Source organism: Cricetulus griseus, chromosome 4 (genome assembly GCF_003668045.3).
Source record: "Cricetulus griseus strain 17A/GY chromosome 4, alternate assembly CriGri-PICRH-1.0, whole genome shotgun sequence".
NCBI lineage: Eukaryota > Metazoa > Chordata > Mammalia > Rodentia > Cricetidae > Cricetulus > Cricetulus griseus.
The window spans coordinates 157,731,516-157,756,134 of record NC_048597.1 but is presented as its reverse complement, the minus strand read 5'-3'; the positions used below and the strand labels follow the sequence as shown (position 1 = coordinate 157,756,134).

General features: G+C 44.1%; 1 protein-coding gene across 5 annotated transcripts in view; it reads right to left on the bottom strand.

The window, feature by feature from the left end:
• Positions 1–22,010, bottom strand: part of Sik3 (SIK family kinase 3) — a 228,531-nt gene extending 206,521 nt beyond the window's left edge. For 2 of the 5 annotated variants that reach the window (XM_035443651.1, XM_035443652.1), the window contains exon 1: positions 21,722–22,010. In XM_035443651.1, coding sequence (XP_035299542.1) covers positions 21,722–21,820 — 99 coding nt within the window. In that variant the 5' untranslated portion in view covers positions 21,821–22,010. The remainder of the gene's footprint in view (positions 1–21,721) is intronic. The other 3 variants (XM_035443649.1, XM_035443648.1, XM_035443650.1) reach the window with 2 other exon arrangements.
• Positions 22,011–24,619: the final 2,609 nt, after the last annotated feature.

The window sequence follows — 24,619 nt, the reverse complement described above, 5'->3', positions numbered from 1 at the left end:
TTTCTTCTAGAAGTTCCCAAGGTAATGAAGGAGGTTTTTGTTTTTGTTTTTTTAAGACTGATGTTATTTCCATTTAAACATGATTTAATATTATGTTGCATGGAGTTATCTGTGTACATGAGCATAAGTACCATATGCCAGAAAAGAAAGTAAGATCCCCGAAGCTCAAGATACAATTAGTTGGGAGTTACCCTATGTGAGTGTTAGAGGCTGAATTTTTTTTCTTTCCTTTTTTCCAGACAGGATCTTACTATGTAGCCCTGGCTATCCTGAAACTCACTACATAGCCCAGGCTGGCCTTAAACTCACAGAGATCTGCTTGCTTCTGCCTCCTGAGTACTGGGATGAAAGGTGAGCACCACCACACCCACTTAGAAACTCAATTCTGAAAGAATAATAAATGATCTTAGCTGTTCAGCCACCTCTCTAGCACCATGGTGAGTTTTTAAAGACAATTAAGAGCCAGAAGCTAGAGCTGTTGCATGGGTGGCAGAGTGCTTACCTGGCATGCACAATGGGTTCAATCCCCAGCACCACAGAACTATGTGTAGCACACACCTGCAATCCCAGGACTAAGAGGGTAGAGAGGCAGGAAGATGGGAAGTTCAGGGTCATCAGTAGCTACAAGTTGAGTTCAAGGCCAGCCTGGGCTACATGAAACACTGTCTCAAACAAACAAAAGCAGATGAAGCCAGAATAACTAACTATATGATAGAAAGTTCTTCAGAAACCAAGGAGGAACTAAACTGGAAGCTCCCTCTCCAATGGTTAGCTTTCCTAGTGCTCAAAGATCTATGCAGGCTGCTGAAGGAAAGTCATTAGCTGTCTTAACCAGCTGTGACCCCTACAAACAACAATCAAAGCTGCCAGACAAGACATGTCTTCTGGTACAATAATGGCATTACTGTTAAGAAGGTAATCAACCATTTTCTAATTGGATTTGAGGCCCACTGCACAAGAAAATTCACTCCTAGTATTGTAAACCTGACCAAAGCCCATGCCTGGGAAGTTCATAAGCACTGCGGTGGGAGACCTACTTTGCTAAATGGGCATGGTGTCACACTGCCTTCTAAATGTTTATGTTTATACCCACAGACTAGGGCATCTCTCAGTCTTGGTCACAGAATCTTCCCTTTGAAGTGGGCTGTTGTTATGGCAGTGGCTCATAAGTGTGGTCAGAGTACTGAGAATAAGTGACAGTAGGGTGCTCAGTCATAAATGGGACATCCATACCACCCCTTCCAAGGCTCAAGGAACATGGTGAAGAGGAAGAAGATTGTAAGAACCAAGGATTTGCTGTACTGTGAAACACTTTCCTATGGATAATGACAAGCCCCTTGCCACGAATTCACAGTAGCAGTTGCTACCTGTAGGTCCAGTTGTGATGGACCTACACAAGGTTGAGACCATCACGGTTCTATCATGGGCTGGGTAGTGATGGTGCATACCTTCAACCCTAGGTCCTCTTTTGCCCCTCTCACTAAACCCTTTTTTCCTTATAACAAGTTCCTCTCCTGTTTTCATGTCTTTTTTGTTAGTATGTCTCCAGCCTACTGCATTTAATTAGGGGTGCTTATAGGAGCTTGAATGAAGTGTCTTGAGCAAGGACAATTTACCAGTGGCTACACTACCAAGGACGATGACCTCTGGCAAGCATTAACTGCCAATAGCTCTTGGGGGAGAGGTAAGGCTCCCCAACCCATGATGGAATGTTCTTTCCTTTTTTCTTTTCCAAGACAGGGTTTCTCTGTGTGACAGCCCTGGCTGTTCTTGAACATACTTTGTAGACCAGGCTGGCCTCGAACTCACAGAGATCCACCTGCCTCTGCCTACCTACTGCTGGGATTAAAAGGCATGTGCCATCACCACCCAGCCATATAATTTTTAAGAAAACTTCCTCAGCAAGGAACATCCCCCAAATCATTTCTACTATAAAGGCTGATTCAGAATAGATTCATGGTTAATGAGTATGTTCTCTAGCATCTCCTATGCAATGGCAAAAAGAAGTATTACTAAGGGAGGTTGCAGTACTTCTCACCCTGTGATATACTATATTTAAGAATGCTTAAGAACAGCCCACCAAGTGTCCTTTTAAACTTAACATTATCAAAGCAAATAAAGAGAACATACTCAGCGAGAGTGAGGACTTGTAACAACATACTGCTTCTTTTCACATGGACAATACTGGGGGTTGAATTTAGGGTAACAGGAGTGCCAGAAGAGCTCTACCTCTGAGCATCAGCCCTACCTAAAGTTGCTTTTTAATCATGAAGGGAAAGACTGAGTGTAGTGACTGACACCATAATACCAGCACTAAGGAGAATGAGGCAAGATGATTATCCCACTGTCAGGGTCAGACTGGACTATACTCTGAGTTCTAAGCCAGTCTATGCTACAGAGTGAGACCTTGTCTCAAAATAAAAATAAAAATAAAAAAAGCCAGATGTGGTGACACATGCCTATAATCTCAGTACTTGGGAGGTGGTGTTCAGAGGATCATAATTCAGGTCAGCCTCAGCTTGGAAAGAGTTTGCGGCCATCTACCACAGGAACATGAGTCTTCCTCAAAAAGAAAAAGTGTTTCCTTCTAAAAACCTGAAATCTTAGCCAGGCCTTGGTGGTGCACACCTTTAATCCCAGCACTCGGGAGGCAAGAGGCAGGTGGATCTCTGTGAGTTCGAGATCAGTCTGGTCTACAAGAGCTAGTTCCAGGACAGTCTCCAAAGCCACAAAGAAACCCTGTCTCAAAAAACAAAACAAAACAAAACAAAACAACCTGAAATCTTAAAAACAAGTATACAGTTGAAATCCCAGCACTTAGAAGACTGAGGCTACAGATTTCGTATCAGAAATCAGCCTGGGCCACACAGGAATCCACAGCCAGCTTGAGCTCTGGAAGAAAAGCCAGCAAGGCAGCTAAGTCTGTAAGGGGCCCTTGCTGCACAAACCGGATGGCCTGAGTTCAATCCATAGATGTCATGTAAAATAAAGGTGGAAGGAGAGAACTAACTCACAGAGCTGTCCTCTGAATAAATGTGCACCATGGTACATGGCCCCAAACATGTACATCTCTCTCTCTCTCTCTCACACACACACACACACACACACACACACACACACACACACTAACTACATGTGCACCATGGTACATGGCCCCAAATATGTACAACACACACACACCACACACACAACACACACACACACACTAACTACATGTGCACCATGGTACATGGCCCCAAATATGTACAACACACACACACACACACACACACACACACACCATGTGCACCATGGTACATGCACCCAAATGTATATTATACATATACACACACATACACACAAATAATAATAATCAACAATAAATTTTAAAGACCCAGTCTCAAAGGTGGGGGGTCTGGTTATAAACAGTTTTTTTCTAAAGAAGGGCTCATCAGTTTTCTTTGTTATGTATTTTATAACATTCTATTATTTTGTAAGACATGTATCATGCAATAAAGATAAACTTTTTACATCTTTGAGAATTAAAAAAAAAAAAATGCCCTGAAGAAAGGACTGAATGAAAATAAGAAATCAGTAGGTCATGGTGGTACACGCCTTCAATCCCAGAACACAGGGGGCAGAGGCAGGCAAATCTCTGAGTTGGAAGCCAGCCTGATCTATAGAAAGACTTCTAGGACAGCCAGGGCTACACAGAAAAACTCTGTCCTGAAATACAAACAAAAAGAAAGAAAAGGAAAGGAAAATAAGAAGTCAGTCAAATGAACATTCAGAAAAATGATCACTTTACATATAATTTCAGAGTTCAACCGGACATAGAAATAAGAGAACAGAGTCAAAATGAAAAATTCCAGTGCTGCAGGTAAAATTACTACAAAGTTGAAGACAGTTCACAGAATAGAGGAAAATATTTGTAAATCATATATTTGATATGGAATATGTACCTCAAACGTACAAAGAACTCATAAGCCAACAACAGTGCACACAGAACACATCTGCAACCCAGCAATGGAGAGGCTAAGGCAGGAGCATCATGGGTTTGTAACCAGCCTGGGCTATATGCTAAGACTCTTTCCCAAAACGACAACAAAAGTAACATTTTTTAAAAAAGAAGAACTTTTATAATCCAACAAGGAAGACAACCCAATTTTTTTTAAAGATTTATTTATTTATTTATTTATTTATCATGTATACAGCGCATGCCAGAAGGCACCAGATCACATTACAGATGGTTGTGAGCCACCATGTGGTTGCTGGGAATTGAACTCAGAACCTCTGGAAGAACAGTCAGTGCTCTTAACCCCTGAGCCATATCTCCAGCCCCCCAACCCAATTTTTAAATGGGAAAAGGATGTAAACTGACACTTCTCCAAAGGAGACTCACAAAACCTTTCTTCGAATGTGAACAGAGGCTCCATGCCATTAGTCATGAAGCATGCAAATCCACAGCACAATGGGACGCCACCTCATATCCAGCAGATGACTAAAACCAAAGCGAGAGACTACAGTTTCATGGAGAGAAAAGAGAGAAAGAGTCTGGTGGTGGTGGTGGTGGTGGTGGTGGTGGTGGTGGTGGTGGTGGTGGTGGTGGCGGCGGCACACACACCTTTAATCCCAGCACTCAGAAGGCAGAGGTTGGTAGATCTCTGAGTTGGAGGCCAGTCTGGTCTATAGAACTAGTTCCAGGACAGTCAGGGACTCACAGAGAAACACTGTTTCAGAAAAGAAAAGGAAAAAGAGAAAAGGAGAGGGTATGGGAGGGGAGGGGAGAGAAAAGAAAGAGAAGAAATTTTTGTTGTTGTTGTTGTTGCTTTTGTTTTTTCAAGACAGGGTTTCTCTGTGGCTTTTGGAGGATGTCCTGGAACTAGCTCTTGTAGACCAGGCTGGTCTCAAACTCAGAGATCCACCTGCCTCTGCCTCCCGAGTGCTGGGACTAAAGGCGTGCACCACCACTGTATGGCTGAAAGAGAAGAAATTTAGAAACACAATGTGGTTTCTAAAATCTAGGGCTGACAAAATGACTCAGTAGGTAAAGGTCCTTACAGCTAATCCTGAGGACCTGAGTTTGATCTCTGAGACCCACATGGTGAAAAGAGAGAACCAACTCCTGAAAGGTCCTCTGACCTCCACACACGTGCCACACGCCAAAAGAGAGAGAAAAAAAATCTTTTTAGAAAAAAAGAATGTAGTATGTCTAAAAAATGAATTTGTCGCCTCAACTTAACAACCATTGACACATGGTAGAGGCTGTGACTCAGGGCAACCATCCACCTTTTACTGATGGTGCAATCAGAGCAGGGCGCTGGCTGTAGCTGCTGACTCAAAAGGAAGACAATGAAGTCAGAAGAGCCAGTGGGTTGAAATCACTGGCTCTTCTACATGTCAGAGGCTCGTGAGCAACAAGCTTCAAACAAGTGATTTTCTTCCTCAGCATTGTAATATTTTTTAAAGAGAGCCGAAAATACCATCTCAACATTTAATTGCCTCCCAGAATTACGACATCACAGAAGCTATTTAGGTTCAATATGTAAAGCCCTAATTCTACAGCTGACTGGGACACAAAGATCACAGCCAGATACAACTACCCCATTGGGCTAGGATAACTGCAGCTGTTGAGTCAGAAGTGGAAAGTAAGCCAAAAACTCACAATCATTAAAAACGTTATTTCAAAGGTTAAAAAAAAAAAAAAAAGCTACTAAAAACCTCATGTATTGTCGGAACATTGCTTATGCAACACCAGAACATTTTGACAGAGGAAAGGATGACAGGAGGCAGGAGGCAGGAGGCAGGAAGCAGAGAGACAGAAGTAAGGAATCCTGCAGGTGCCCAAGCCATCCGAAGAAACACAAGCTCTGCTCCTGCCTTCCACAATAAAAACAATTCTGCTTCCCATGGCATCCAAGGAAGACTGCCTGCCAGAGACAGAAAACAAGTCACTACATGAAAATGTCAACTTGTTCCATGGAACACTATATTGGCAGCAAACGGATGTAAATCTTTTCATCTAGAGACTTGGGTCTGCTTCCTTCCCAGTTTTTTTTTTTTTTTTTGGGGGGTTGTTTGTTTGTTTTTCAAGACAGGGTTTCTATGTGTAACAGCCTTGGCTGTCCTGGAACTCACTTTGTAGACCAGGCTGGTCTCGAACTCACAGAGATCCACCTGCCTCTGCCTCCTGAGTGCTGGGATTAAAGGCGTGCATCACTACCACCTGGCTATCCTTCCCAGTTTTTTTAACATCATGGTCCAATATCAAATTCAGTTCAACTCATGCACATCCCAACATAAATGGGCAAAAATACCACTCGAAAGTATACAGGATAGGATGAGTCTATAAAATATTTTGTTCTCAAACTTCTAGAAGCTTTAGCTTATTTATAATTTTAAATTAATTCAAGTAAAAGCACATGCATGTATGAAAATGCTATAATGAAACCCATTCTTTTGCATGCTCAGTTTACATTTTAAGCTCAATAATTATTTCATGGAAGACACTACTATCTTTTAAAAAAAATACTTTATTTAATTTTATTTTATGTGCATTGGTGTAAGGATACCAGATCCTCTGGAACTGGAGTTACAGACAGATATGAGCTGCCATGTGGGTGCTGGGAATAGAACCCAGGTCCTCTGGAAGAGCAGCCACCGCTCTTATTAACCACTGAGCCATCTCTCCAGCCCCCTAGACACTACCATCTTATATTTATTGCAACTTCGGGTAATAAAGGTGCTCACTAGTTAAAGAAAAACTTAATTCAGATGCTTATATGACAAACTAAATGATACTTTCCTTTCTCTGTGTACAACAACTGAGGTCCATAACATACACTGTCCCGAACCATCAGCTACAACCTTGTATACTCTGGTACTTCTGCTGACATTGATGCCTATAGGCTTAATAGTAATTATTTTCCTGTGCTGGGTTGGAACCCGTGGCCTCACACATGACAGACACACACTCTACTATTGAGCCAACACTGGCCCCTTGGTTTTACTGTTGTCATAACTCTTCAGAGTAATTGCTCTTGGTATTATAGTGATGTGATTTAAGTAAATATCATGTAAATTGATGAAAATTAGGGAGAAAAATGGACATGCTTCTGTGAAAACTAAGCATTCAACTTGAAAAAAATTTAATAAAGTCAAATTAGATATGGATGAAACATGGGCAGGAGACTGGAGAGAGATCAGAAAAATCAAGAACTTAACTCATACCACTTTAACAATGCCCTAAGTTTTCCTTCAAAAACAAAGCAAAATTGGAAATCATAATGAATTATAGGTGTGCTTAATGGAAAGATGAAGAAATGTCAATCAGGGCAAAAAAAAAAAAATCCCTTGGTTCCACAGCCAAATATTAGTCAATGTGTTTTTTAAACCTACTGCAAGGGGAAAAGGAGGCAAGGAAAGCTATACAGGTGTAAACAAAGAGTACTTGGGCTGGAAAGATGTCTCAGTGGTTAAGAGTGCTTCCTGCTCTACCAGAGGACCAGGGTTCAGATCCTATACTGGGTGGCTCTGGAACCAAGAGATCTGACACCCTCTCCTTACCTCTATGGGCACCTGAACAGATAGATATACAAATAAAATAAATCTTGTTGTTTGTTGTTGTTGTTGTTGTTGTTGTTGTTGTTGTTTTCAAGACAGGGTTCCTCTGTGGCTTTGGAGGCTGTCCTTGCTCTACAGACTAGGCTGGTCGAACTCACAGAGATCCGCCTACCCCTGCCTCCCAAGTGCTGGGATTAAAGGTGTGCGCCACCAACGTCTGGCTAAAAGAAATATTTTAAGCACTTTTTTTTTTTTAACTTAAGTGATGCCAGTAACTGCGATTGTAGCTCAATGGTAGAGCATGTGCTTGCATTTGCAAGGGCACTGGATTTGGTCCTTGACACTACACATACATGGGGAGGGGGTTGTCACCGGGGTAGGGTGGGGTTGTCACATCAAGAACAATATATGAATACTATGCATATTTAATTCAAAACAAGTGAGTAATAAAAATAATAATTATACATAAGCCAAAGCTGGATACAGTGGCCCATACCTATAGGCTAAGGCAAGAGAGTTTGGGTTTAAGGTCAACTTAGGCTACAGAATGAGAACTTGTCTCAAAAGTAAATAAGTAACAAGGAAGAACAAAAAGGTTCAGGTGACCAACAAATAGCCTGCCACTATGATCCTCTCTTTCTCCTTCAATAGCATCTTCAGCGCTGTTTATGTCCCTTTGTGAATGGAAGGGACAGAAGGATGATTCACAGGCAGCAAGGGAAAGGTTAGGTGTACAAGGCTGGCTCCTGGAAAGGCAGCTTAGAAGCTAAAGAGAGGCACTGGGTCTGCTGGTGCAAGAGACGCCCCGCCCCCCTCCCGCCCCCCCGACCAACGCAGGCAGAGGTGCTATGTGAGGCAATCAGACACTGCTGCTGGCTGGCAGAGGGAGGCTAACTAACACTGGCACAATCTGGAAAGCAATGTGGCAGTATAAGTATCCAGTGTCTCACAAAGGTATGCCCTCTGGCCCAGTAATTTCACTTTTAACAATCTATCTAAAGCAAAAGGTCTAAAATACTTCAAAGATTCAGATGCCAAAGCAGTTGTCATGGAAGATTTATGAAATGAAAACCCTTAAATTGTGAAAAAGGCTCCAAAAAACAAAACAAAACAATGTCACAAAAACAGTAGTCACATCACCAAAACTATATGAAAATTGATGCTTACGAATAGCTCAGGCTGACAGTACAAAGTGGCAGAGAGGTAGAAGAGCAACAGTATAAATAGGACCCTAACTAATTTTTAATACACAGGCTAGCAAGAGTATTTCACAGTATCAATAACTACCGCCTCTGGGTGGCAGGATTATGGATGACATTTTCCCCGTCTGCTTCTTCATAATTTCCTGAATTCTCCCAAAGTTGTTCCATGAGCACAATGTTATTTTTATGAACAGGAAAAAAAAGGGGGGAAAGGTGGTAGAAGAGAGGCAGTAAAAATAGACAGTGTGGTTGAGGTAAAGGAATTTATCGTGCCTAATTTGGCTTCTCTTCCTTCCTTCCTTCATTAGGTTCAAGCTACATGTATTCAAATGCTACTTAAACTCAACCCCTTGTCTACCCTGAGAAGAATAAAATTAACTTCTTGTACCAATAGCTGCTACTTTTTTCCACATAAATGACACAAGAAATACCAGTTGAATTAATCCATTAAAGGTCAAGCCCAATCAAAGTCACTCATGTGTCTGAGCTGGCCAGTGTCGGAAAACCTAGGGTTTCTTTCTTTTTTTTCTTTTTTTAATTGGATCACATAGTTATAAAGCAAAGAACAACAAGTCTGAAGTTCTTTCAGGAAGAGCCCACAGCCTGACAATGTGGTGTCTTCAAAGGAAGAGAAGCACCTCAAAGCAGAAGGGGAAAGCTGGAGGCACTGGCCAACCATACTGACCATGTGTGGGGTGTAAACTAAGGGAAGTAAGCCCAGGAGGCTTGCATTTGAAAGCACTTTCCATTGAAAACAAGGGATGTTGCTCAGTGGTAGTGTTTGCCGAGCATTCACAAAGCCCTGGATTTGATCCTGAGCATCACAAATAGCATCATATAACACAAGGAATTTTGCTTGAAGTGGTGACATATGCCTATAGTGCCAGCTTTCAGGAGGCTGGATGGAGGGGAATCACATGAGCCTGTAAGTTCAAGAACACTCTGGGCAACAAAGGGAGACACTATCTTCAAAAATAGTCCAAGAGTTATTAAGACTACATCAGGGCCAGATACAGGGCTGAACAAGTAAAAGCGGTTGCCACTCCAGGATCACATGTTAGATTTTAACATGATGAGCATGCACACACATACACACATTATAAATGAAATTTATAACTTTTAAAAATTCCAATAACTAGGGAGTGGTGACACACACCTTTAATCCCAGCACTTGGGAAGCAGAGGCATGTGGATCTCTTTGAGTTTTGAGGGCAGTTTGGTCTACAAAGAGAGTTTTAGGGCAGCCAGGGCTGTTAAACAGAGAAACCTTGTCTTGAAAAACAAAACGGAAAAAAAAAAAAATTAAAATAAAGCAAACCCCAAATCTTACTTTTCTACATTTTTTTTGTTTTTGTTTTTGGAGACAGGGTTTCTCTGTGGCTTTGGAGGCCATCCTGAAACTTACTCTGTAGACCAGGCTGGGCTCCAACTCACAAAGATCCTCCTGCCTCTGTCTCCTGAGAGTTGGGATTAAAGATGTGTACCACCAGCACCCGGCCACATATTTTTAAGATTCATTTTTTTATTATTTTTATTTATGTGTATGGGGTGGGGAATATATGTGCACATGAGTGCAGGTGCCCACCGAGGCCAGAGGCATCAGATCCCACTGAGGCTGTAGTTATACTTACAGACGGCTGTAAGATGTTTGACATGGGTGCTGAGAACTGAACTCTGGTCCTCTGTAAGACCACAGAGACGTTGCTGAAGTCCTTCTACATATTTAATCACTCAGTGAATAGTTAAACTATACCGAGCACTTGTGGAATAATCTTTTTGTAAACTGTCACTTTGATTGGTTTAATAAAAAGCCAAACAGACTATAGCTAGGCAGGATTTTAAGGCACAGAGGACACTGGGAAGAGCAAAGACAGAGTGAGTCATCAGTGAGATGGAGAGGGAACAGCATGAGCAGTAGAGTGTTCTGCTGGAAGCTCCACCTTAGCAATCACCTCCCCCTCCAAACCCTGCCCTGAGGAAAGCCTGCCAAGAGTTGGTTGTCCCCACCACCACCACCACCCCCAGCTCAAGACCTCACATACAGAGGATTTAAGCTCAGGTCGCTAGACCTGCCAAGAGATTTCTCCTTCTCTGAGATCACCCAGAAATGCTTTGCTCAGATTAAAAACTGGTCTTATTAATTAAGCTTGATTTAGCTTATTGTAGCAGCAGAGAAACCCACTACCGGGGATTCAAAAATACATATCACAAGTAAAAGTAACAGAGCCACACAAAAGAACATAGACTAAAAGATATGGGTTAATTTAAGTTAGAAGAGCTAGTTAGGAACAAGCCTTAAGCAATTAACCAAGCTTTTATAATTAATAATAAGTCTCGATGGGTGGTGGTGGCGCACGCCTTTAATCCCAGCACTTGGGAGGCAGAGGCAGGCAGAGCTCTGTGAGTTTGAGACCATCCTGGTCTACAAGAACTAGTTCCAGGTCAGCCTCCAAAGCCACAGAGAGACCCTGTCTCGAAAAGCCAAAAAAATAAAAAGTAAGAAATAATAAGTCTCCATGTCATTATTGGGGAGCCAACGGTCCCAATGAAAAAAATCCAACTACAAGCACTAGGTATATAATCATATTAAATTATTAAACTATACCATTCTATTAAACAGTACAAGGTAGACATTTGCCTTTTTTTAATTTTAAAAACCATGATTTTTCAGAAATATCAAGTATGTTAAAGGACTGCCAGAAAATAAACAGCAGCTAGTACTTAAATTGATCCAAGAAACACTTATAAATTTTTGTGAAACACAATTAAGAAATTGCAGAGGGGCTGGCAAGATGGCTCATCAGGTGCCTGCACAACACAAACCCCAGAGCCCATGTGGTAGGGAAGATCCAACTCCACAAGACGTCCTTACACATACCTATAGTAAATAAAATACAATTTCTTTTCTTTTCTTTCTTTCTTTTTTTTTTTTTTTTGTTTGTTTGTTTTTCAAGACAGAATTTCTCTGTGTAGCCTGGCTGTCCTGGAACTCACTCTGTAGACCAAGCTGGCCTCGAACTCACAAAGATCCTCCTGCCTCTGAGTGCTGGGATTAAAGGCATGAGCTGCCACCACCTGGCATACAATCTTTTTTAAAGAAAGAAACTGGGGATATGAGCACTGGGTGTATTATATCATCCAGTTCTACGAGTGCAAGCGTAGAGCACCTGTGTGAGGGGAGGAGGCATGTGTGTGTTCAGGTAGTGAGCCTATGCATGCACGTGGGGAGACCAGAAGTCAACACTGTGTGTCTCTTCTATCAGTCTCCAACTTCATTTTTAATTTTTGTAATTTTTTTTGTTTTTTTTTTTTGTTTGTTTGTTTGTTTTTCGAGACAGGGTTTCTCTGTATAGCTTTGGAGCCTATCCTGGCACTCGCTCTATAGACCAGGCTGGCCTTGAACTCACAGAGATCCGCCTGCCTCTGCCTCCTGAGTACTGGGATTAAAGGTGTGCGTGTTGGATTTTATTTTTATTATTTGTATTTATACATGTGTGTCCATGTGAACATACATAAGTGTGATGGTGCCTGTGAAAGCCAGAAGGTTATCAGATCCCCTGGAGCAGGAATTACAGATAGTTGTGAGCCACCTGATGTAGGTTCTGGGGATCAAACTCAGGTCCTCTGGAAGAACAGGAAACACTCTTAACCACTGTGCTGTTCCGTTTCTCCAGTCCTCACCTTATGTTTGGAGACAGGGTTTCTCACAGAACCTGAAGCTCAGCAATTGGGCTAGGCTGGCTGGTTAATGAGCCCTGTCTCTGCTCCAGGAACTAAACTAGGGTCCTCACACTTGCACAGCAGGTACGTTGTCCACTGAGCCACCTCAACAATCTCCTACTTCTATTTTTCAAAAGTTTACTAGGCTGGTCATGGTGTCCAACTTTAATCCTAGCACTCAGAAAGCAGAAGCAGGTAGTTCCCTGTGATCTACATAGTAAGTCCCAGTACAGCCAGGGCTACATAGAGAGACTTTGAGGGTGGGCGAGCTGTACTAGATTGATGGGTTAGTGGGTGAATGAATTGAATGAATTAATTAATAAGCCAATGTATCAATGACCAAGGGCCCTCTAGAGATTTTCAAAAAATGTTGAGTGGTATTCCACTTGTAATTTCAGCACTATGGTGCCTGAGGACTGGCAAAACCTGAAGGGCAGCCTGGGCTACATACCAGACCCTATCTCAAAACAAACAAACAAACAAAAAAGGGCAGGAGATACAGACCAGTGTGTAGAATGCTCCTGTAGCATGTGTGAAGCCTTAGGTTTGGCCCCCAGCACCCATAAACCAGAGATAATGGTCACACCTATAATCCTAGCACTCAGGAGGCAGAGGCAAGATCACTACAAGGCCAAGGCAGCCTGGCCTACGTAGTGAATGTGTATGCAGGGCTATTACTTGATAGGTGAGGACGATAGGGGACAGCATGTATTTGGAGCCCTCAGAGCAGGAATTAGAGCCAAATTAAGAGGAACTCCACTTGGGAGGCAGAGGCAGGTGGATCTCTGTGAGTTCGAGACCAGCCTGGTCTACAAGAGCTAGTTCCAGGACAGCCTCCAAAGCCACAGAGAAACCCTGTCTCGAAAAACAAAAACAAAAACAAAAACAAAAACCAAAAAAAGAGGAACTCTAGATAAATGATTCTGTTAGACCTCGCCTGTATCATCAGGGTATGTATCTGACTGACCAGTTCTCTTAATGACATGGGGCTATGTAGTGAGAACCTGTCTCTCAATAAAAAAAAAGAAGAAGGAAGGGAGGAGTAGAGAGAAGGGGAGTGAGAAAGAGGCAAGGAGAAGCATGGGAACCTAAGCATTCACATTTGCAAGGAGCTGTAAGAAAGGACACAAGGCTGGCAAGCAGGTGCTAGAGCTGAAATTGGGCAGAACTTCTTAATCAAAACCTAAATTTAACTTGAACTAACTAGCCAAAATTCCCCATCTGAGTAAGCCCTGCCCACACAGACAAATCTAAAGAGGCAATGGGGTTGTTCCTCCTTCCTATTGATTCTCTGGGAAATGTGGTAAAGTCCTCACAATCTGATTCCTCCTTCTTTTTTCTTTTAGACATGGTCTCATGTAGTCTGGATTAGCCTGCACTCCACTAGGCAAGGGTGATCTCAAACTGCTAATCTCCCCACCTCCAACTCCAAAGTGCTGGGATTACAAGTGTGTAGCACAACACCCAGCTGACTCCTACCTCTTTAAAAAGCTAAATTTTGAGAGGGAGAGTCCTTGTCTACAACGGGTCACACACTTGCTGAACTGTAATATGTTACTAAAATAACCTCACGATGGCTCATCCAACGGTTCTGTGCTGGGTGATAGGATTCTACTCTGAACAGATCTAAACACAGGCCTTTCCAGCTCATTCATCACAGACTGCTGAACCTTCACAGTGACGTTGCCTTGGCCATTTATTTAGCAATGATTTATTATGCAAGGACAAAAGCCCAAGAGACTATATATAATTTTCAGCCTGTGGATGCCATCATAAGTCATCCACAGGACACTCCAACTCAACCAGTACACCAGTAAGGGAGTTACTCTGTATTAGGAGAGGCCAGAGAACTACCTGATGGGTATGAGACAAAACAGATAAAGCTCAGGCCAAGATGGTGCATGGTAACTGACTGGTATGTAGGTCTGTCCAGTGAGGTACGACCATCTAAGAAAGCCTCCTTCACAGGAGGATCAAGCCAGCCTGAGAGCAGAGCTGTGTTCCCTAGGAAGGATCAAAAAAAAAACTATGTTGTACACAAGTTTCTGGTCATCCTCCTATATTCATGTCCTTCCCTTTTTGATTTCCTTTGCATCTGCCATGAAGAGGGGGCATTGAGCTGGACAGTAGTGGCACACACCTTTAGTCCCAGCATTCAGGAGGCAGAGTCAGGCAGATCTCCAAGTCTACAGAGCTAGGCCCAGGACAGCCAGGACTGCAAAGAGAAACTCTGTCTCAAAAAAAAAAATGACTATTTCCCTTGTCTCAAAAAATAAATAGGCATGAAAGTTTTTTTTTTCTCTTAGCCATAAAATAATCAGCATGAGATTTTGAAAACACACCAACCAAAGGTTATCTGTGCTCAGCTATGCTACAATCTGATGTCAACTCCTAGTCATAGCCAATTTCATGATGCATAGGAGAAGACCTGTAGAATCTGACCTGTCCCCCTATCTGTGTGTCTGACTCCTCCCTACCACTAAAGCCCTTGGGTCCTTTCTGGCTCCAGGGTCTCTGTACTTGCCATTCCTTTTGTTTAGAACGCTCTGTGTGTATTTCAAAGCTGGAATTTCCTCATTATCAGCTAAAGTAGCACCTTGCTTTCTATGGCCCATCTTAAGCTGCATCCTTTCCCATAGTCTCCAGCCCATTCATTTTCTCCTTGGTAATGAGATTTTGTTTGTTTGTTGTTTTGCAGGATCCTATCTATCTCCATCTATTGCAAAGTAAATTCTAGGGGCTGGAGAGGTGGCTCAGCAGCTAGGAGCACTGGCTGTTCATCCAGAGGATCCGGTTCAATTCCCAGCATCCACATGGCAGCTCACAACCGTCTGAAACTCCAGTTCCAGAGGATCTGATATCTTCACACCAATACACATAAATAAAATTAAATTAAAAAAAAAAGTAAGTAAGTAAATTCTAGCTAAATGGGGCGGAGCATGCCTTTAATCCCAGCACTGGGGGCAAACTGATATCTATGAGTTCAAGGCCAGCCTCAGCTACATAGCAAGACCTTGTTTCAAAATAAAGAAATGAAAGTTCCAGGATACAGATGGGTGTTTGGTGTGTGTGTGTGTGTGTGTGTGTGTGTGTGTGTGTGTGTGTGTGGGTGTGGGTGTGTGTGTCCTCAATATTGTATTCCAAAACTAGAACCCATCAAACAACCTGCATGGATGAATAAATGGGTATGGGGGAAGATTCCACTAATAGCCGAAATGTCTTAGGTACCTTCTACAATCTCGGAGCCTCTTGCAAATAATGAACGTTTCTTTTCGTTTTCAAAGCATTGACTTCATCCTCTTTTATGCCATGCACCAAAACACACTAGCCAGACTGATGCTTGGGAAATGAACCAGCACTTCTGGCCCAGAGACAACTGGTCTGGGCGCCTCTGGCTTGAGCCAGATCTATGACTTTCTAGGGAGTTGGCACCAAAGTCAGAATGTTAAAATAAACATCTTTGATGCTGAAAGTGGAATATTGGTGCTCTGACACTGCAAACATAGTCCTAATTGGCCTTAGCACCTCACAAAGGTTCAAGCAAAGGAGTAACCCATCACAAGGAGACAAAATGAACTTAGCCACCCTTTGGTGGTCACCTCTAGACTGTCCGGGGATGGGGCTGTCATCCCTAATGTAAGGCATGCAAAAGCTGCTTTCCATTTCTTTTCTTCTTTTTACTAGTGACTCTGCTCCCACTTTCTAAAGGGCACACACATGAGCTCATCTGCCTTATTAAACTCTTCTTTAAAGGTAAAACTCAGGCTTTGAGTCCTTGTAAACTGAGTGTACAATGAAACACACCCTTCACAAATGTGCATGCCTTAGGAATGAGGACTTAGGGCAAAATGTTTTCTCCATGACACACTTAAATTTTAAAATTCCTCAATGGTAAAACACATGCTTGGTATATGTGAGGATGGTATACATGGTACACATGAGGATTTACCGTCCTCAATGGTGAAACACTTGCCTGGTATACATGAGGTCCTTGGATTGGAAGCCCAACAAAGAAGGTGACATCATGCCACAAAGCTAACCCTCCTAAGTAGTAAGATGTGTACATAAATGCAAAGTGCAAATCCTTTTGTTTGGGGGTGGTAGATAAGTGTTTTGGGGATTCTAATTTTGTTTATTTCTATGTTTGTAACAAGGTTTATGAAAATCACACTGGCCTTGAACTTGATTCAAACTCATGACACTCTCTTAGCCTCCCAAGTGCTAGGATTATAGGCATATGTCACTACACCCATCTACAAATGTGCAGGAACATTTTTCATACTTTCCATAGAATTTAAGTGAATCTCTGAAGAGAAAATTACCTGGAGTGGGGAACACAACGACACCAAAACAGCAACAACAAAAACCTGTTCCATCATCAGTATGACAAAAATTACAAAAATTTGATCCATATGAGGGGCTCCATGTAATCCCAGCATGCCAGAGAAGATAGGAGGATGGTGAGTTGACTGGGATACATAAGACCCTGCCTCAAAAAAATAAAAGTAATCCTATGGGGCTGGAGAGATGTCTCAGTGGTTAAGAACACAGGATGCCCTTCCAGGGAAGCAGGATTTGATTCCTAATACCCATAAGACTGGCGGGGAAGTGATGTCTTCTTCTGGTCTCCAGGGGCATCAGTTGCAGGTGGTGCAGAGGCAACCAAACCAACAAAACACCCGTACACATTAATTAGTTAATTTGAAAATAATTTTGAAAGTAAGAAAGGAAAAGGCCATGTGGTAACACAAACCTATAATCCAACACATGATAAAGTAAAGCAGGAGAGGTTTCAAATTCAGCGTCTCAGTGGGCTACACAGTGAGTTCCTGGCCTGCCTGAGCTACAGAGAGAATCTGGGGGAAACAAAAGAGCTGAAGATATTCTCAGTGGTACAAATACTTGTATAACTGTGTTCAATCCCCAGCAGTCTAAGTCTAATAAATATTTTCAGACGGCCCAAAGCAAAACTAATTTTTTTTCAGATAACTCTCTCTCTCTCTCTCTCTCTCTCTCTCTCTCTCTGTGTGTGTGTCTCTCTCTCTCTCTCTCTCTCTCTCTCTCTCTCTCTCTCTCTCTCTCTCTTCCTTCTTTCTTTGTGTGTGTGTGCGCATGTGTGTGTAGCCTTGGCTGTCATGGAACTTGCTCTGTAAACCAGGCTGGCCTTGAACTAACAGAAATCCACCTGCCTCTGCCTCCTGAGTGCTGGGATTAAATGCATGCCCCACCACCGCCGATGCTGCTGGGCCACTGATGAGTCTCTTTTTAAATAAATAAATAAATAAATAAATAAATAAATAAATAAATGTAAAATAAAAGGAAGTGTAACGAAAAACTATTCTGATTGAATGTCATAGCCCAGTGTGGTGGTTAATGCCTATAATTCCAACACCAGGGAGTCTGGGGCAAGAGGGTCACCAAGAGTTTTAGACCAGCTTGGACTCCAGAGTGTTACACCAAGGAACTTTAAAGCAGCACTTGAAATAGTAGCAGACTTTTTTTTTTTTTTTCTTGCACAAAAGCATAACATGCAGCTTGTGTCTGTCTACCTATCCAGAACCAATGGCACTTTTGGTCAAAAGCTCTTCCCAAGGTGTAAATTGAAAAAAAAAAAGGGGGGGGGGACTAGCCAGTCTTACTCATCTTACTGAGTACAGCACCTGATGACAATGATGACATTCCTTACCTATTTCTTAAGTGCCAAACACTGCATGAACAGCATTACACATAGCAGCTAATCTTCCCAACACTCAAAACTGGTGAGGTGAGTGCTATTGTCAAACCATTGTAGATGAAGAAATCCAAGCACAAAGAGGTTTGGCCTGTCCGTATTCAGGGCCCAGCACAGCAGAGGATTCAGACCAGGAAGTGTTAGGCAAAGCTGAAGCTCTTACCAAGAACCAGTGACAGGAGACTGAAGGATACATGCTGAAATAACAACTTACAAATATTTTGGCCAAAAAAGCTTTCCTAGTCATGTGTAGTTTTTAAATACACACAGAATGTAGCTAGCTATTCTTTGTTCCAGCCATCCAACTAGCTTGAAGGTACAATTAGGCACAGGAAATAGGTTATAAGTAATGGGGGCCGGGGGGATCTATTTCAAACAAACAAACAAACAAACAAAAATTTCCCTTAGTATTTTATAGTGTTCTAACAAAAGAACAGAGAACTTTGGGCTATGTGTCTCAAAAGGGGGGGCCAAGCAGGTAGGACAAAGAAAGACAGGGTGAGCTACTGACCAAAGCCTATGGCTCCCGTGAGCCCTTCTGCAGTGACGCTCGCTCGAAGCACTGCAGTGCTGCCGGCGGCGGCATCAGGGCTCAGCTCCTGGAAGCCATACTGCAAAGGTACCCCTACAACCACACAGAAAGAGAGCACCTTTTCTCTACATTATTCTATTCACCCTTGGGCCCTACCCTGGGAAGTTTGAGTTAACAGAGGATTTGGGCAGGGGCCAGCGTGACTTATTGTTGGACAGAGTGCAGTAGCTTAGCCAATAAATGAAGTTTGCTTTAGCTTCTTAGTCCTTGGAAGGGGTCATGTGGGGGGGGGGCATAAATAGTTCTCTGATAGACAGAAAATGCCTCCTACCCACACAGGCATTGTCGGAATTACCTGGATCTGATTTTTATACACCACTAGAAGAAAAACTCAGACCATTCAGTGACAAAAAGGAGGAAAGGAAACAGAAAGAGGAAAAAAAAAGAAAAATCATACACCTTCAAAAGGGGGAAAAAGTAACCTATTGCAGTAGAAAGAGATGGGGAAGAAAACAATTGTTTGTCTCCATTTGACCTGACTAAAGCAGATAAACACCACAGGCACCGGGAGAAAAGTCTATCTCCCTTAGTAACAGACGCAGCAGCTCCCGCAACTTCCAGTACCTAGGCACCTTCCTTGCCATTATATAACCAAGCCATGGCCTTAATAGGCCACCATCCTGCATGCCAGCAGCTGCTGGGCACATCTCAGATGTCAGTGTTGAAGGACCCCTTCCAAAATGAATTCAGATAAGCAGGGAGCAGGCCAAAATATGCCCATGGTTCATCGTGAGCACGTGACAGCTCCTTGAGAACTGAGCTTCACTCATGTCACCAGAGCCATTTAAGTAGCAAAAAGATAGGGAGGGCACTTGGAACTGGAGCTAGGAAATTGCACACTGTTACAGAAGCACAAACAAATGCTGGTGTGGTCTCTTCCACACATGCAACTCATTGTCCCTGCCATTTCAGCCTCATTCAAGTCTGAATATTTCCATACATAGGAATTGCATAACTGCACGCCACAAACGATCAAAGATAAAAACCAACATAAACAGTGACACCCGTCTATAAACAAGCCAATGCTGTAAAGGCTGCAGTCTAGAGAATACTAAGGTCTCAGAGAAAAACTCTACACACACACACACACACACACACACACACACACACACGAAAGCAGCCAGACCAACCATAATTAGGCACTGGCTTTGCTGACTACTGAAAACAGAAATGTCCCTTTTATATATAAAGCCAAGAATCAACTGTTTGCAATTACATTTACAAGACACTCAACCCAGCCTGTCATAGATTTTTTTAAAAGTCAATATTTTGGTATATCTAAGAGCTGAAAGATTAAAAATTCCTTAAATCATAGAAAACATAGCCAGACAACCAATTAAGTTTGTGGAGTCCATTTCCCAGAGGTCAGAGCACAATAATTACAGAAGCAGAGTGGGGAGGAGGGGCAACAAGGACTGAGGCATATTGTTTGTAAACACAGTTTGGCTTGGTCAACAGTAAACCGGACTCCACATGCTGTAAGGAGATGCAGCCTCAAACTACAGCTGCGGGTCTGAGGGATTGCAACAGGAGAGGCGCACTTGAGTATGTCACTTGGCTCTGAAGACTTGAGGCCCTCTGGTAAAAACTGACAAAAAAGGCTTGAAGGGGTCCCACCAGAGGAAGTGAAACTGACCAATCACTCCTCCACAGTCACCCTAGGAAGAAGGGCCCCTTGTAGTCTTTGACAGAGAAGAGAGGGGAGGGAAGAAACTTCAGGTTGCAAATAAGCAGGAGACAAGGCCCAGATACAGTGACTGCCATGAAAGCCAAAACAAGGTATGAAGATAGCCTGGGGTGAAGAGGTGAAGGGAATTGGTGTGTTTTGGGTAGGAAGCTGCACAAGCTGTAAAGGATTTTCATTAGCCAGGCTAAAGAAAAACTCAAGCTACTGTTTTAAATATAATGAATGACTACATTAAAAGTATCCATTCAAGTGAGGTATTGAGCAAAGAATAATTAGGAATTCAAATAGGCTTTGTGGGTTCGTACCATCAAAACTAAATGATTCCTCAAAGAAGAAGGCTATGTAAAAGTGCTACTAATATTTCCTTTAAAAGAAATGTGTATATACATACATGCTTTCCTAATTGACCTTGGCCAGTTTCACTACTATAGCTCCTCAAATCCCTTGGGAACCAAAGGGCCCAAATGAATGTAATTCTTTAGTGTCAATCCCACGGTTCCCTTCCCTACTGAAAAGCCCACCCTGAGCTCTACAAAGCCCACAGTTCCAGACCCTCTGACAACTAAAAATAACCAGCAAACCGTCTTTCCTAAATTGTTTAACCCTTGGTTAGCTAGTGCCACCAGAAACCCAGACCCTTGGGGCATATTTGTTCCTGGGTCCCTTCCATTTTCCCCTTATTTCCCCGTTTCCTTCACTGCTTCCTCCAATAATCAAGTGTGCTCCTTAGGCTTCCAAATGACACCATCAATCAGTCTTAAATAATCAAACGTGAATTCCTATCTCTGCCATAGGTGCCAGGTCCTTCTTATCTTGCACCCACCGCACACCTTCACTCAGTCCGTGCCCCAGCCGTCCCGTTGCCCCTGGGAAGCCTGAGGTGACCAGTTTGAGCGTCTCCCCCATCCTGTGGTCCACATTTCATATGCCCCTGCCCTCATTTTCTGATGGTTTCCTAATTGCTGGTTCCGGAGTCTTCCTGGCGTGCAGTCCGCCGGCCCCCTGAGAGTTCCAACGCCTCCTTTCCAGTCACCCCCCTAGCACCCTGCGCACAGCCCTGGTGACCCTTTAGGTGCCCAGCTACTCAGTTCTTCCCCCCTCCGCTGTGAGGTCCCTGCCTTCTCCCGCCGCCACCGCTACTGACCCTGACCCGAGACCCGGGGAATCGCGTACTCCCCTGGCCCGGCCGCCCTGCAACGCCCCCCGGGCAGCTCAGCCCGCAACCGCGCGGTCCCCAGAGCCACTACCTTGGCCTTGGTGACGAGGTGCGTGGCCCGCTTGACCACAGCGAAGTTGCCCTTGCCGATGGTGCGGTCGATCTCGTAGTAGCCGATGCGAGCGGGCATTGGCCCGCGGGAGGCCGGGGCTGTGGGACGCGACTGGCCGGCGGCCGGGGGCACAGCGGCGGGGGCTGCCGGGGGCCCCGCAGGCGGCGGAGGCAGCAGGCGGCCGCCGGGCCGGGCCCCCTGCTCCGGCCACGGCAACCCCGCCAGCTCCGCTCCGCCGCCGCCGCCGCCATCTTGTTGTGCAGTGAAACCTCCGGGGGGCCGCGGGAGCCGGCCTGGGGGGAGGGGCGCGGGGGGCCGAAAGAGGGGGGTTGCCGACAGACGTCACTCCGGGAGGCGGGGCTCCCGCGCCGCCGGGCGCCCGGCGCCATGGCAACCGCGCGTCACGTGCGGACGCGCGTCACTGCCCGGAGCCATGGCAACCGTGACCTCACCGAGCGAACTCGACCTTCCCGCGTGGCTCCCTGTTCCTGAGGCGCCGGCTCCCGAGTGCCCCCGTCTGGGGACAGACAGTGAAAGCGTCCAGGGTTTGCAGTAACTTCTAAGCTTCCGCAGCGCCTAGCGAGGTAGGGATACGCGATAAGACCCCCCAGAACCAGAACCCCCGACGGCCCCTGGTTCGCCGATGGGATCCCTACTCTAACCTGTGTCCCAGTTCAGTCACCACCAAAACCTCCCTTAAAAGGATTTTCTCATCGCCAAAAATACCAGCCTTGTCCCACTTTAGCCCTGGAGGCCACAGAGGCAGGAATAGCTACTGTACTTAAGCAACTGTAACCAAGTTGGCAGCAAGGCAGGGGAATTGTTCAGCAAAACTCATAAAACCTAGCGCACCTTGTACAATCAATCTACTAGTCATCAAACACAAAAGAATGGGGAAGTTTTAGAGTTTGCATATTCAAGGCCGATAAACCTAGCCCAAACACGCATTCCAGTCACCTCCCTCCCCACCCCACCCCTTACCCACCCCCACCCTGTCTCGGAACAGTTCTATAGACAGTGTTTGTCAGAATTTCTGCACTCCTTTTCTGTCGTTGGGTCAGTACTGGTGAAGCGCTGATGAGAGGTGCCTCAAGAGCCATGTCATGTTTAAAGATGAGCAGTCCGTTAAGCAAAATGAGTAAATAATATAAATTCCATCGCTACTAATGACTCTCCAAGGACATTAAAGGTGATCAAATTAATAACCCCAGCAATAAAACTCATATCCCTCTTTCTTCCCTCCAGTTATCTGACATTCCACATCCTGGTCTGTTCCCAAGCCTCCCCCCTCCTCCTTCCTTATTAAATAGATTGATTTAGCTGCCACTGGTGGGAATAGGAAATTGGACTGTAAAGGAGAGATAGCCTTTGGCCTGTTAGGAAAGGAAGAAAGAAGGCTGTGAACATTCCTCTGTTAATTGTATCTCATGTATCCAGTGCTGATCAACCTACACCTACGAATACTCCTTGGTACACAAGTATTGTCAGGTCACTGCCTGTGCAATATTAAAAACTGACATCCAGGTCACTAGGTGTGTGAAAAGGGAAACATATACTTACTCCCTCTGACCAGAGGACATTTGCTAATGCTCTGGTTCCCCCATCTGACATGAGTAATGGCTGGGACTAGGATGGGACAGAGGGGTCATCCCACAATTGCCTTGGATCAGTTCCCTGGTGGCTGTTTCAAATTGCCAACACAATTAACACTAATTGGCTCCTTTACAAGCAAATAAAGACAGGATGAAGTAGAACTTGCTTCTTAGGCCACTTAAACCTATTCATCAAGCGAGATCACTCAGTCTCACATGAATGATTAGGTGTGGCGAGCCACCCTTACCACTTCATGGCCCTTACCTGCCTCTACTGAAGCCAAAAACTTTGGAGCTGGCCTCAAACTCTGAGATGACCTGCCTCTGCTTCCTGAGTGCTGGGATTAAAGGCCACCACACCCAGATGAACAAGATCTCATTTAGCTCAGGCTAACTTCAGACTCCATGTGTAACCAAGGAGGATCTTGAATGTGTGATCCTCCTGCTTCTACCTCCCAAGTGCTGGGGTTACAGGTGTGCAACTATTTGACTGTTTTATGTGGTGCTGGGGCTGAAACTCAAAACTTTGTGCTTGCTCTACCATGCAATCAGTCTCACCAACCGAGCTGCACCCCCAGCCTATTCATATTCGAATTCTTCCACTCTTCCCACCCTCCCACTCCTGCCACCCCACCTCACCTCCACTGCACCCCGTTCCCCTCAAGAAAGCACTGAGAGGACCTAGAAAAATGGAGCATTGCTTCAGTTTCCAAAGAAACCTACTTTGCTGGTTCCCTAGCAGTGAATATAGGATAGTCAGATACGGTGTCATGTGTGTTCCTTGCCTTTATGGAATGGGGCAGAAGGTGGGCAAGAAAAAAGAGAAGAACTGAAATAGTGAGCAAATTCATCAAAGGTAACCAAAGAAAAGGAAACGTAGTTTAGGTGAAGAATATTGAGTACCAAAGACTGAGTTAACATTGGGAAGTAAATCACCATTAACAATTGGGAGAGTAGGGGCATTGCTGTGGTGAAATACATGTTTGGTGTGTTCAGAGACCTGGGTTCAATCACTATCACCACAAAAGAATAATAACAACAACAACAATTTGCCAGGCATTGTATTTCACAGTGTACACAAATGAAATCACTTTAGACTCACCAGTGAGGGGGTGGGGCTGTGGTGGCACATGCCTTTAATGCCAGTACTCAGGAGGTAGAGGCAGACGGATGGAGCTCTGAGTTCCAGGCCAGCCTGGTCTACAGAGCAAGTTCCAGGACAGCCAGGACTACACAGAGATGCCCTGTCTCAAAACAAAACAAAACAAAACAAAACAGCCACCAC